This window comes from Macrobrachium rosenbergii, chromosome 6, assembly GCF_040412425.1.
Source record: "Macrobrachium rosenbergii isolate ZJJX-2024 chromosome 6, ASM4041242v1, whole genome shotgun sequence".
Lineage (NCBI taxonomy): Eukaryota > Metazoa > Arthropoda > Malacostraca > Decapoda > Palaemonidae > Macrobrachium > Macrobrachium rosenbergii.
Window position 1 is genome coordinate 31,759,012 of NC_089746.1, and position 15,607 is coordinate 31,774,618.

General features: G+C 36.5%; 2 protein-coding genes across 4 annotated transcripts in view; one reads left to right on the forward strand and one right to left on the reverse strand.

Annotated features, from left to right (window-relative positions):
• The window catches only part of LOC136839432 (arylalkylamine N-acetyltransferase 1-like), a 48,250-nt gene extending 47,605 nt beyond the window's left edge, over positions 1-645 (forward strand). The window contains exon 7 of the mRNA XM_067105479.1: positions 163-645. Coding sequence (XP_066961580.1) covers positions 163-332 — 170 coding nt within the window. The 3' untranslated portion in view covers positions 333-645. The remainder of the gene's footprint in view (positions 1-162) is intronic.
• aralar1 (calcium-binding mitochondrial carrier protein aralar1) overlaps positions 1-15,607 on the reverse strand; it is a 335,053-nt gene that overhangs the window by 290,050 nt on the left and 29,396 nt on the right. The gene's annotated exons all lie outside the window — the stretch shown is intronic.

Genomic DNA, 15,607 nt, shown 5'->3' on the forward strand with positions numbered 1-15,607 from the left:
CTTCCAAAAAGAAAATTGTATCATTTTCATTACTCACATTTCCTCCTCAATGCATCTGACCTTCTTAAAAAGGGGGGAAAAGGGGACTATGAACATTAGGTGTGTATAGATGAGCCATAGAAATTTGTCATTTGGCATTACTCTATTTTTTTTTGCCAACAGGAATCTTTTCGGCCAAGATCTTCGCCCGCCATGCCTTCAAGACCATCCGGGAGGTGCAATATTCCCAATATCGTCAGAATGGTCGTCTCTGCTTCCCCAATACAGGAATCCACACTTCAGCAAGAGTCTGTGTCAAGATTTTACCCCCTATAGAAGAATCTACAACCTAGATCCTCCAATAGGACATAGGCTCAATCTATATCAATATTTCACGATGTCTTCATTTCTATTACATTCTATTTGGTTAGCAGTTGAAGTTTACTAGAAATAATTGGAAGTGATGTTGATTTAAGCATTTTGTGTAGATATAATAATACGTATTCCAAGAATGAATACAAAATAACGAAATGTATCGTCGAAGACTTCATCACTATGCGAACCATAGGAACTAACTTCAGCAAAAACCTCTTCATTCCGTAGGACTTTTCAGATAGTGATGTCTGCTGCCGTCAGTTAAGCAACTGAAGTAGATGTATGATTCCATTTGGGTTTTTATTTTTATACCTTAGTACTTATATACAGCCAGCCCCCTTCCATTGATCTTTTCTCTTTCTTTACATCTGCTCTTATAAAGTCGCGCCAATAACATATTGCAATATATATGTATAATTCTATCACAGTGCCTAGACATGATAATGATATCTAACACATGAAACGATATGCTATCCACCAATCAGCATCTCAAAAGCTACAGCAGCAATTCGCTGATCATGCAAAACCACCGCAGAGAGAATGTTGTCAGGAAATCATTCGTCTTCTATAAAGAAATAATCTTTTGAATTGAAAAGAGAAATGACCCGTTTGTAAAAAAGACTGTAGCAATGTGTCCTTTAATATATGTATAACGAATCTGTATGTAGCATTAAAGTACAATGTAATCTCAGTCAAAGTCAAATAGCATGGATAACTAAATGTAGCCTTCGCAAACTTAGATCACAGATGACACCAGTTTCATGAAAATGCCACACTGAACTTGGTCATTCCTTCTGTCCAAAAGGAATGCAACACTTACGCGACGATTTCGGTTTCAACAACTTGCCAGCCTAAACTCACTGTAAATATCTGTTAAAGAGTGGAGCTCTGTTTAAATACCAAACTAGCAACAAACGAAAAGGACACGAAGGAAACGAAAAAGGACATGAACTGGAAGCCAAGCAAATACAAGCAAAGGTAGTGACAATGGAACAAAGTCAACATCATATGGCACACGATTTATGCAAGCATAAATCAGTAGATTTTACCGAAACATTCCGAAAGGTTAGTGGAATAATATTGCCATACAGAAACCTTAACAATACATTTATGAATTCTTCACTTACTCATCATAAGATTTTCTGTCCTATTTACCTCCTTATGAATGAGAGGCTCATTTTCTCCTCCTGTTCCATCTCCTCCTTCCGAGGCACATAAAAACAATTCCGTCTGATGGCGTTTGAATTAACTGCCTCCCCTAACATGCCATCAACCACTTCCTGGAGGCAATACTCTCCTCAGAATGACGGCAGTTGGTGAGAGACTCACTATTGAGCTTTCCTATTCCCAACTCCACGCCATAAGGAACAAAAAGACCAGCTCCAAATTCAAGAGGGTCTGTCCTCCAGCACATATCGACCCCTCACACATTCGATACGCTGTTTTCTGTAATCAGGAATAAAGAAATCATTTCACATTTCACTGGGATGATGTGCTCTCTCTCTCTCTCTCTCTCTCTCTCTCTCTCTCTCTCTCTCTCTCTCTCTCTCTCTCTCTAAAATCTGTTTATTCGTATACGCCTCATGAACTTACACACCCCTTGCATACAGAAACTCATACATAACAACCATACATGTACATAGGAAAACAATCACATCTGTATATCATATACTGTATATAAATACCGGGAACCCATACAAGTACATCCAACAAATAAACACATACGCACGCGCGCATGCAAACGTACATCAGTGTATATTTGTGTGTGTGTATGTGTGTGTATATATATATATATATATATATATATATATATATATATATATATATATATATATATATATATATATATATATTACATATGAAACCATACATCATAAATATATATATATATATATATATATATATATATATATATATATATATATATATATATATATATATATATATATATTATGATGTACGTTTATGTGTGCGTATGTGTTTATTTGTTAGAATGTATGGGTCACTGTTACACACACTTACACACACACACACACACACACACACATATATATAGCAGATTTTCATGGGCATAATTTCTAATGAGAGCAATAATTATGAAAAATCAAATATGTTCAGATATTATCTTGTGTTCAGTGTATTCAGTTTCTCTATTTTTCCCTATTTCGCGTGTAAAGGACCCTAATTCATTCTGAACTCTTCCCAAAGCCATACAGTTGATTCAGCATTTCTCCTGTATACATAACGAATATGTGCTACAAAGTTTTTCGGATATGAGTTTTACTGAGACTGTGGACACTGAGGTGGGGCGCTTGAATTAGTTTTCGTGTGTCTGATGGGCTGGTTAGTAAACCATGTGACTAGTCGGGACCCTTTCACACGGTATCCTTCATTGTGGCTGTAATATCTCCCCCCCTCTCTCTCTCTCTCTCTATATATATATATATATATATATATATATATATATATATATATATATATATATATATATATATATATATATATATATGTAATCTTGAATTAGGCCTAAGTGAGATATGTTTTCTGTTATCTGCTGATTTTTGGTTGGTGGTTTTGTTGTGAAATTGAAGGTTCTTTGATTACAGTAGTGAAATGGTTAAATCTGTTCGGTGGACAATTTCAGCCTTTTATAAGTTGTTCTATTTCAGGCGTTCGGTTGAGGTTTCTGTAAGGTGATTGTAGGTGGTACCTTGGCGTTACTGCAGAGTTGCAGTGGTACCCCTAACACATTCATGTTTGAAGGATTCACACGTCTCTACTGGACATATAAATCTATACGTGGCTTTGGTCATTGTACCTTCTCTCTGCGAGGCATCCAACAAGAGGCAAACGGTACGTAGCATCTCTAGGAAATGTTTCCAGGTGATAAGAATGCTAATATTAAGGATGCAAATTTCAATTCCTGGTAAAAGCCTCTTTTTGGTGTTCTTATACTTTCTCTCTCCTGAAAGTCCAAAAGTATAGCATACCAACCTATCTATCCTGTAATCAGAGAGAGTGAGATTTTGTTCATTACCCTCGAGGTGTACAAAGTCGTAGTTTAGTGACCCATCAGTAAACTGAAACAGACTTTTCTTATGGCCTGCTAAAAGGAAATCCCTGTTCTCCACTTCATCATGTTACCAAGTACCTTCCAAGGGAAAATCCTATCTGTTAACAATTCATTTTCATTTGTTAAGTGTTTTTGTCTTATAAGACGCTCGTTACACTATAATGCTCGTTGCTAGTGTTGTCCCGTATATCCCTGTAGTGATATCTCAAAAATAACAGCCCGAGCGCCACTAGTGGCACTCTGGCCTTTAAAGCTACTCCAGACATTGCAGACAACTTGTACACTTCCCAACTTCCTTAGGAGGTCACACACAAAGAGCAAGTTCTTCCACACATAAATCAAACCTACGAATGACCACCATACAACGATGACCCTTCTACCTTCTCTCTATCCAAAAGAGCAAAAAAAAAAAAAAAAAAAAAAAAAAACAAGCTATTCTGAGAGGCGGACACAATCGATGAGATTGTCTCGTTCTCACCTTCCATGTTTCTCATCAGGACAAACGCGTCATCCAATCAAAATGGCACCAGAGATTTCACGTAGCTTACAGGGATGCCTAAGTCAGCAGCAGTAGTCGTGTTTGTTTGTACGTGTGTGAAATATTTGCTAGTGCTCTATCTTTCCCTGTCTTCACTTTGAATATACCTACAATAACCAAATGAGGTTCCACATGGCACCATATATTTAAGCATAGAATAAGAACATCAGTAATAATAAAAAGAATAACACTGACATATACATATACAGTATGTTCCAACTGCCGGCAGATAATAATATAAAGGTGAGAAGGGAAGGAACAACATGGCAGGCTTTGAGGAATTTAAATTAATTCATTCTTGACTGCTATCCCACATATATCAAGTCACCATCAATGACAACAACTACAACAATAAATAGCAACGGCAAAAACGTTCTTATGAGTACAAAACGGTCAAGAAGCATTTGCTTCAATACATTTCACAGTCAACAGACGCCAATCAACGACTAGAGATGTTTAAAGTGGGGCTTCCTGTGCGTACTCTATCTGTGGCAGTTGGACATGGAAGGAACCAAGTGGGCTTCAATCAACTTTCCTCTGAACAGATGAGCCTCTGTCCTAATGACCCTTTATTATTAATACCTAGGCTCCCCTGTCCACTCATATCCAAATAGGTGGTTTTTACGAAATCTACCACGAAATGCAGATATTTTACATCTTCAATTGAAATTTCACTGAAATGTGCAACGAAAACTAATCAAAGAAATTTTGGTTAAAAATTAAAAAGCTTCACTGATGAAACAGGAGTCAACATTTTGTGGAAGGTTTCGACCACCAATATCTGCATCACATGATTGTGCCCAACAAAGGACACAAAAGTTGTAACCATAATATGACATTTATGTAAAATATAAATATGAGTACATAATATATATATATAAATATAAATACATGTTGTTATCTATGGTATTGTTGAAATCTTGAATGCAATTTCTATGTGTAACATAACTCATGAGTTTTATGTTAATGATAGAAGTAGGATTTTAAAAGTTGATGGAGGAATTAAACCGACGGATCTTCCAATAACAATAAAACCAGCGAAGGCTGACCAGGTAACTTCCAGCACAAAAACCTTCTCTGCGCCCCATACTCGGTTACCTGAGCAGTCTTCGGGGGTCCTCCTAAAACTGCATGACGGCCTTACCATGCCTAAACCTCAAATGATTAGCTTCTACTCATTAAGGACACAAATCATTATTATCTGTAACCTCTTTCAGTTCCATGCCAACAGGGCCTAGATGCAGGAAGAATCCGACGTCATTTTCAAAAAAAAAAAAAAAAAAATAGCCTGTATAACAAAAAAAAAAAAAAATATATATATATATATATATTATATATATATATATATATATATATATATATATATATATATATATATATATATATATATATATATATATATATATATATATATATATATATATATATATATATATATATATATATATATATATATATATATATATATATATATATATATATATATATATATATATATATACAGTATATAATATATATAATACTCCTTCAAGACGAATGAACAAAATAGGTCGAGAACCATATTTACATCCGTTCACCAGAATATGTATAACAAAATTTGAAAAACGATGACACTATCTACCCGATTGGTGGCCCAGTCAATGTATAAGTATCTATAAATTCCACCTGAATTTAGGCCCTTGCAACGCAGAGCTCTTGACCTTTTCTGAGGAAACAAGAAAACCAAAATATTCTGAGGATTTCATGATGGTAAATAAACAATTGTGAAACGATAAATGGTTAATAAATAATTTAGTAGTTTTATTCACCTTATTCACCATTAGTGCTACTTGCACGATACAGTACCATCAATATAAAACGTACACTGACAAGGCAGTGTGCACTCCAAAAAGCCGTCAGTCAGAGTCTCTCTCTCTCTCTCTCTCTCTCTCTCTCTCTCTCTCTCTCTCTCTCTCTCTCTCTCTCTCTCTCTCTCTCTCTCTCTCTCTCTCTCTCTCCATATAATATTGCATACATCAAAGCTCAAATCTTAATTCTCCATACGCCTCCACAGTTTGTTCTTCATCTGATGGAGCGTCAAATGTTGGTGGAAAATAACTATGCAACATCCTACATGCTGTAAATGGCTAGTTATTAATGTTGCCCTATTTGAAAAATATCCTTGTGTGACCTTAACCCAACAGCCATGAACAAGACTACACACACATCGACAATGCCTTATTACTGAATATTAGCAAATGACTCAGTGACAGATTCCTTGGAAAAGCATCATCGCCACAAGAAAAGGAGATGAATCCTCCTATATTCCTTATCAATTCACACCACAGATCCCTTGTCACAAATAAAAGAATATCAGTTTCTATTGGCCTAAGAGAAGGTATCATGGAGACTAAAACTATTGTATTAGCTCCAGCGAGAATATAAAATAAAATGAAAAGTGATAGACTCTTCTGCGATAAAATGACTCCATAAGAAAGCTACGAAAGATGCAATGACTATTCACTTTCAAATAACGACGCTATACCTACTGATAAATCAAAACTACTACATTAATTAATCACGAGGAAAATCAAATAATCAAAAGTTCAGAGTAGGACAGGGTAAGACAGCGCATACATGTCACGATCCAGACAGAACAAAAACGACTTTGTAATTCTTTAAAATGAAAAAACATTTCTTCAGCACCACAGATTCTTACGCCAAAGACAATTCACACTAATGGTACACTTACTACTACCAGCTCTTAACTGTCAATCGCTACAACAGACTTGATTTCCAAAGGTCTTTTTCTTACACAGTAACAGACAATACTTGAAACTTTATCAAATCTTCCCATATGCACCCATCAAATTTTTATTATTCGTTGTTTTCAAGTACTACAAAATATCCAAAAAACTCATAACCACTGGTGCATTAAACCAGAAATTATAAACCAAGGTAACTAGCTGTTTTCAAAAACCTTAACCACCCATTCCCAAGACCACATATAACTTTCCCTTGAAACTTCATTACCTGTTATCTGCAACCAATCAAGATACTGGACCATGCCTTTATTTAGACTCACGTCAGTTTCAATTTCCACTGGACTTTTCTTGTGCCATTTATTTCCCTCTCTTGAAATTTCATTGCTATCCATCCATAGATTAAGTTTTATGTTGATAAACTATTTTGATCTTTTACCTACAATACAACTGAGATCGGAAACCCTTTCTTCCTATGAGAAAGATAAAAAAAAATTAAAATCAACAGACAAGATGGACAGAGAACTGCATATCAGTCCATAAGGGACGACAGAGAGAGAGAGAGAGAGAGGAAAGAATTACTGGAAATAATAAAGGAGAGAAATGGAACTCTTTCCACAATATATAAATGTAAAGACAATTTCGAAAGTTCATTTTAATATGGTACTGGATAGACCATATCTACGTTTTACAGAGACACTGCCTACTGGGAAGTTTTTATCACTGGAAACTGGAAATGATGGTAATCTCGCAATTAAGACTTCTAAAAGATATATAAAGCCCTAAGGAAAATGGTCTGATAATTGATATGTGACAGTTAAACGGGTAAGGACTCTGTCTGTCGTAATGAAATTATTAAATTAGATCAAGGGATCTCCTATATGTAACTGTCAAAATTCCAAAATAGAGAATTTGGAGAATGTATGATAACTGACGGTTTAATACTGCTAGCAATTTTTCTGAGGAAAAATTCGGTAGAAACTTTAACAATTCATTACATAACTGAAAACCGAACAGCTTACAGACATGAAGCAGACATCCACTGGAAAATCATCACTAAAAAAGTACCACTAAAATCACTCTACAAGGGTATCACAGTCACTATGAATTTTCAGCCCCCCAATCTGGTTACCAACCTTGTGACGGGGAAAAGCCAGGAATCCAAGGAACTGAGGTCCAATATGGTTTACGACTGTAAGTGATCAGAAGAGGCATGCAAGTGCCTCTAAATATGTTAGGCACACGAGGCAACCCTAAGGACCCAACTTCAAGCCCATTGCAACAATGGAGCCATCCACCAAGAGTTTGTGGAAGTGCATAGCAAGAAACTGTTTCTAAAGTACCCCATTAGAGAGAGAAATATTGTTCACTCGGAGGGTAGCTATGAGTGGCTTGTGGACTGAAAAAGTTGGCATACCACTTCAGCAGCCTAAACTCAATATCCAGTCGTCTTAAGACTATGTTCTCCCTTCCAGCAAAAGGACATCCCACTCCAGACCATTATGACTTATTGGAACAGAGGAGCTTGTTTTGTGATGCTTCATGGAAAAAATCTATATCAATGAAATTTTTCTTTGTTGATTTTCCTTTTATTGGGTTTTTGTTTTATGTATTAATCCTTAATTTTTGACAATGCTTAACTATATACTGGAGTGTAGTTCTATTCTCGATCTATTGTACTGCTGATGAAGGCCATGAACGAATGGTGAAACAGCTGTCTCCAGATGAAAATAAAAATAAGCAACACAACATTCATTTTTGTCTTTTCCTTTGGGCTTTTGCCCTTGAAGATAAAAAGACTCAAAAGAAAAGATTATGATGATGATGATGATGATGATGATGATGATGATGATGACTGTTGTTATTATTATTATTATTATTATTATTATTATTATTATTATTATTATTATTATTATTATTATTATTATTATTATTATTCATAAAATGAATCCTATTCATATGGAACAGTCCAACAGGGGCCACTGACTTGAAATTCAAACTTCCAAAGAATATGGTGTTCATTTGAAAGAAGTAACAGGTAAAAGGCAATACAGAACGAAGTGATTATTATTATTATTATTATTATTATTATTATTATTATTATTATTATTATTATATATTCAGAAGATGAACACTATTCATACGGAACAAGCCCACAGGGGCCATTGATTTGAAGTTCAAGCTTCCAAAGGATAGTATTCATTAGGAAGTAAGAGGCGGTAAAGGGAAATACAGAAAGAAGAGGTCTCACTTATTAAAAAGAAAAAATTAATAAATTAATATAGACCAAAATGTATTAAAATGCAAGGAGAATGGCATTAGGGAACTAATGTATTGCATCTTCGCTTGAACTTCTGAAGTTCCAATTGCACTAATTCCTCAGGGAAACTGTTCCACAGTCCAACAGCGTGAGGAATAAAGGACCTCTGGGACCGAGAAGTTCCACAGCGATGCACATTTACTGCACATTGGTGGTGCTGTTCAGCAAATCTGGTTGCTCTCGGAAGATAAAGGGAATCGGGGATCAACTGTGAATGTGAAAGATCTCTATTAAAATAAAACTTATGAAAAACTGACAAATAAGAGACCATTTGTCGATGTTCCAAGTCATAACAGCCAATGTTAGTTAGGGAATGGAAATCTACCACCATGACCCACTCAACCTAAAAGAGATTATCTCTGGCAGAGGCAGATATCCACACCGGAGAACAACATTCTAATAAAGGAAGGACAAATGACCTAAAACAGGTTGCACTGATTTTATATCAGTTATAAATATAAGCGTCCTTACGTACAATACCTAACTTCAGTGCAGCATTTGCTGAAACTGTCACTAAATGTTTCTCAAAACCTAACTTCATTGCAGCATTTGCTGACACTTTCACTAGATGTCCTCAAAAGTAAGATGTGAGTCAGAAGTTGTACCAAGTATAGTTAAAGCTTCAGACTCGTTTAGCAGAGTCCCATCCACCTGAGAGGAAGGTCGGGGTGTAAAAACAGGGTGGGACTGGGGCAGCTTCATTTCTCATAAGTGGAGACCTTACTACACCCACTAGTCTTGCATCACTGGCATATTGAACAATCTTGTTTTCCATATCACTTGTATACACTAAAAATAAAAGCGGGCCAAGAACACTACCCTGCGGAACTCCAGCCACAAGAGGCCTTAGTCCACTAAAGATCCCATCAACAGCAACACGTTGCTGCCTACCTGTAAGGAAATCTTGAAGTAATCCTAAAACATATCCGCCCAATCCAAGATTCTGAAGTTTCTATATGAGAGCCTTATGATTTACTACATCGAAAACAGCACTATAATCTATCTGAAATACTCCACACTCAAAATCTTTTAAAGGTTCTCTTGCCAATGGCATGTCAGATCTAAAAGAGCATCACAGGTACATACCTAACTGCTTCCTATTTGTACTCGTATATTGACTATTAGTTAAGAGAGGTGTAGTCTTAAAATATACCCACCCCCAACACAGACAAACACACACATAACCATACACACAATACTATATATATATATATATATATATATATATATATATATATATATATATATATATATATCAACAACCCCATCATGATATCCGATTGCTACATTTGAAACACAGCTATATATGAATTTCTATCAGATCACCATGACATTTTTATTCACAAACATTAAGCTACAAATGTTTAATATCCAGTTGGCTATATCTTGGAAATAATACCAAAGAGGAACTGATAAGCGGCAGTCACCTGATGGACTCGAACCTGCGACAGCAACTACCTCAGACTTCAGTGACGAGTTCTCTTACCAGTGGACTGTCAAGGGAGGTATAAGTTGACGCCGAATCTACCGTACGTATGCTTGTCGAATGCAGGTATTTGAACTTAACGACAGCATCAACTCAACCAGCCAGCTGGTACGTTTGAAACAGGTACCTATTTATGAAATTTTGTCACATACACCGTGACATATTTTATATTCACAAACATTAATCTAAAAATGTTTAATACCCAACTTCACTCTACCTTTGATATTGCCCCTCCAGAGTATGTTATTCCCGATGTAAGAGTGAACTGGATATTAAATGACATTTGTAGCTTAATTTTGGTGGAAATATACATACATATGCATACACAGACATATATATATATATATATATATATATATATATATATATATATATATATATATATATATATATATATATATCTAAAAAATAATTAACCAAGGACTTAATTCTCGCCGTATGTTCTTGGCACTGTCTGAAAAGCTTACTGGCAAAGCTTGAATTAACATACCTATTCCCAGCAAGCGTAGCAACCTGCACCTTTTCTTCTTAATGACATACCTAACATCAAAATTATTTAATTTTACTCTACTAGACATTAATTTCCAAATCATAACCAGACTACAGAATTTACAGTGGGCAGTGTTCGTACTACCAATCACTACCATATAAAGCTATCACACAATCACATAATCTTCCAATCTTTCAAAACTAAAACTTTCCATTTAAAAAAAACCTTGGTTTTCTTTCTCTGACATTTGATTTTTATCCTTTCAACGCCGCAGTCGATGGGACTGTTAACCATTCTGGGTGCCAATTGCACACTGGTACCAATTCAAAATAGACAATCCAAAATAAACATTTTTATTAAAAAAAATCAATTAGCATTTTTTTTTACCAAAAATGCATTTTAATCCCAACTAAGAACGTATTGCTCATCCATCCATGAATCAACTGCTCGAATGTTCTGTTTACCAGCACCAAAGGTAAAATCAGAACTTGGATCAATACTACAGGTTTTACCGGAATAGGCAACTCAGTCAAATGGAGTCATCAAATATTGGATACTGCCATGCAACACATTTTTTTCAGTTATAAACACTAAAATACTGTATATTAGCATCAACGTTTACTCTCATTTCTAAGTTGTTTCACACTTGAAGGTTTATCGGAGAAGGTAACAACGTCGACATACTTGGCTTGTCAGTGTCTTTCTCCCCTGGCACGTGCCATACCCATCTACCACCAACCCTACCTACCTACCGTCCCTGCCCAGACAAACAACGGCCTCAGTTTGAGATACTTTCCGCGCCCTCTCCCAATGTCACTATACCCTCTGACAAGGTCGCGCGCTATAACACAGCAACCACTACGCGATGACATACTAGTCTCCCCCAAGAGAACGATACAAAGCACCTTGCTAAAGATTGTTGTACACGCTCGCTTTCACCACACCAAAATGCTACACTGATTTGAAATACAATAACATAAATGCTAAAGGAAGACTAAAGCCTATTAATAACATGAACACCACAGTTCAACAGAGTTGGTAACGTTCTAGTCACAAGTCGATTCAACCTTTCGGCTGCCTCTTTACTGCTTCCCTTCGCACAATATCTCATGAGGAACGTTCCGTTTCCAAACGTTTGTCTGCTTTTGGTAAACTATGAGTTACTAAAGTATATATACAAACATAAATACATATATGTATATATATGTATATGTGTGTGGGAGTGAATCATTTTCCAATTTTCCACTAAAGTAATTATGGACGGGAAATCCTTACTTGGGGTACCCAACAATAAAAAACAAAAAGCTTTGAGACAAAAAGCAACTACATCCATTTAATCTTTTACACATTTAGGTAGTCTTTCTACTATGCAATCTATATTTTCGATGGCAAACTATTTTCATTTGAAGGATGTAATAGATCACTTCATCAGTCTTATAAGCCTTGCGTGCTGATGCTAAAGGTTTCCACGGCCTATTGTTCTCTCCTGTTACTAGCTGCTGCTATTACCATGTTATTTGTACACCACGGAAGCTGAGACAAAATAACGTTGATGGTGACAGGGCAACTCTCTAACGTGGTAAGAAGAATTTCTAGATATACAGTATCTGAACCCTTGCGTGCTAACATGCCGTAAGCCTTTCCAGATCAACCGTTATCACGGCTCAAGAGGAGGCAGGAGGAGCATAATCTTGAATGTTGCCCTAGAGCAGGTCCGTCTAGGAAAACTACGGTGGCTGAGTGCCACAGATTGTAGAAGACTAAGGCCAAGGCCAAAAGAATTAAATTCTGTTGGCCTTGACTAAGGCTAACATCCATTCTCGAACGCAGTCGCCACGAAGCTTCGGCTGCAGCTTCGTGTGTCGTCCATCTTGATCAGCCGTCGATGACAAGAAAAAGGGATTCATCATAGACCACCAACCTAACGACCGGAAGTTAACTGATAGACATCGCGACCTCTGACTGGAATTTGCAGGACTATATTCTGAAGAACGACTGGACTCCTGATCTAGAGTGATTTTCCCAGACAAGAAAGTGTTTGCGTCAACGTCCCACGGGATAATTCATTGCGGGAAAAAACATCATCAGGTAAAATATGGAGTTTTGGTGATGTACACGTTTGGATGCACAACAATGTCATCACTGAGTGCTAAATGTGTCAGCAATATTTATTTCCGTAAGTATATGCAATTTCCCTGATTTAGAAGGCTATATTTAATTGAAGTCAATCCATTTCATTTGCTGCTATTGTGCAATGTCTCAATACAGCTATCAGTCTTAACATTTGAACCTCAACCTCCTTAACAACACACCTCCTCTACTCAAACTTTCCCTTAACCGGAACGGCAGTGATTCTACATCTGAACATACCATTCCCCGCCCCCCGCGTCGGGGGTAGTGCCGTCAGTGCACCTCATGAGGTGCGCTGAAAACATTAACCAAGTTTCTTTGCAGCGTCCCTTCGGCCCCTAGCTGCAACCCTTTTCAATCCTTTTGCTGTAACTCGTTCTTATTCTCTTTTTCCACCTCACTTTCCACCCTCTCCTAACACACTGTTTCATACTGCGAGGTTTACCGCCTGTTACGCCTTTCAAAACTTTCTACTCTCAACTTCCCTTTCAGCGCTGAATGACCTCATAGGTCCCAGCGCTTGGCCTTTGGCCTACATTCTACTGGATATTCCATTCCCTTCCATGCCACTTCCTTTGTCGGGTTCCCTGATTTCCTTGCGTTTCCTTATAATACTCCTTTCAAGTTTTTTCTTTTATTTCCACCGATTCATTTGGTTGTTTTAATAAGACAAACAAGTAGGAAATGCAAAGATTTTTCTACATCTTCAACTAATCTGGAATCTCTTTATCGCAAAGTTTATCAGTATCAGCAGAAACCTCTACAAACTGGCTGCTGGCTACAGAGGTCCATATAATTGGTTTAAAGTTAAAGTCATTCTATATGGATCTAAAAGTTTTTGGCAGAAAACTTACTAAAGTATCAAAAACAGAGATATCCTTTTACTAAGCTAATGGAAGCGAAACAAGCAAAAAACTTATTTTTCATACATAAGATTCGGGTAATTAATGGATGAAGTTCCTGGTGTTGCTGGCTGTAATTCCATAATACTGATTTAATGCTGATTGTTATTTGGATGTGAGCTGAGAATTTGTATTTAGAAGTAAAATTACAAAATTAGCAGAAACATTTGTAAAACTGTCAGTTAGTTGTAGATTACCATAATACAGGTTTTACGTTGATTATTTTTAACACCAAACAGATTAATAAATTTCGAGAACAATAGATCTTGGTTCTTTAACGATGATCAATTACCTGAAAAACATTTTCTTCGATTATCAGCCTTATGATCCTGTATCTGTATATAACTGAGTTGGTATCGGAACGGAGAGGCCAGCCCAATTTCGTATGGCACTCAGCTTTGAGGAAATTATGCAAAACTAATCCTTATTTCGTCGATCATAAAGACTGAATTTCGTCTTCAGTCGTGTACTTCAACTCACACGATGGTATTGGGACAAATTAGCAAACAGTGCCGAAGGTCTACAACAAAATTGGCTATAATGTTGCTATGAATCTCGGATGAAGTAAGTAATGTCTAATACACTTTGTTTAAATGGCTTTTTACTTTCCTGTAATGCCCTAATTTCCTTTTGATATCCTTGCTTTTTCAATTTTTGTCTTATTTCCTGGAATAATGAAGCATTTGTCTGAAAATGCATTTAAGACCTTACAAACCATAAACGCAGATCCGAACTCTCCTAAAAAGCAAATCAGTCAAGTTTAACATCGTAAGAAGCGGTCATGTAATAGCGAACGTTTGAGGATGGATTTTTCTACACAGTTTCGTAGGTGAAAAAGATCGTGGTAGATTCCTGGCAAAACAATCGAGATCCTTGAAGAAGTACTGCTTCCTTTGTTCATCCTTGCCAATTCATAGCAGACAATGTTCATTCAAGATCATTGTCCTGTACACGAAGCCAGAATGGCGAACAAGTGGTTTCGGGAACGACGTGGAATCGAGGCCCTAGGCTGGCCAAGCAATAGTTGCGATTTAAGGTAAGCAGAGGATGTGTGGACCCATATCGTGAATGCATGGGCAAAGTGTTGAGGAGGAGGACACCAAACGTCATCTACAACATATCCCTTTCGTCCCAGAGCGACTTGCCTTCGTCATTGAGCATAACGGTGTTTGAACTCTCTTATTAATGCAGGGTTCACTGGCGTCCTGAAGTATATAATGAACTTTAATTTCCTTAATAAAATGTTGTACACCAAACGTACTTATTTCCCATATGCTCATCAATGTCAAGGAACTCGAATTTTTATGAATGATTTGATAACTGCCTTTCAATACAAGAGCATACTCTAAGGAAAATCATCGTAACTGTAAACTGTTGACATTCATATTCAGCTAACAAAGGTCACAGAAATGTATCGTTAAACAATTCGAAAGGAATATATATATATTTTTTTAAATAACATGAATTCATTCCATTCATGTAAGTGTTTTCCACATGACATGATTCAATAGTATAATTCTGATTGGCTCCCAACTCCATTTGTAAGTGCTAAAAACATGGCACCTGTTTACAG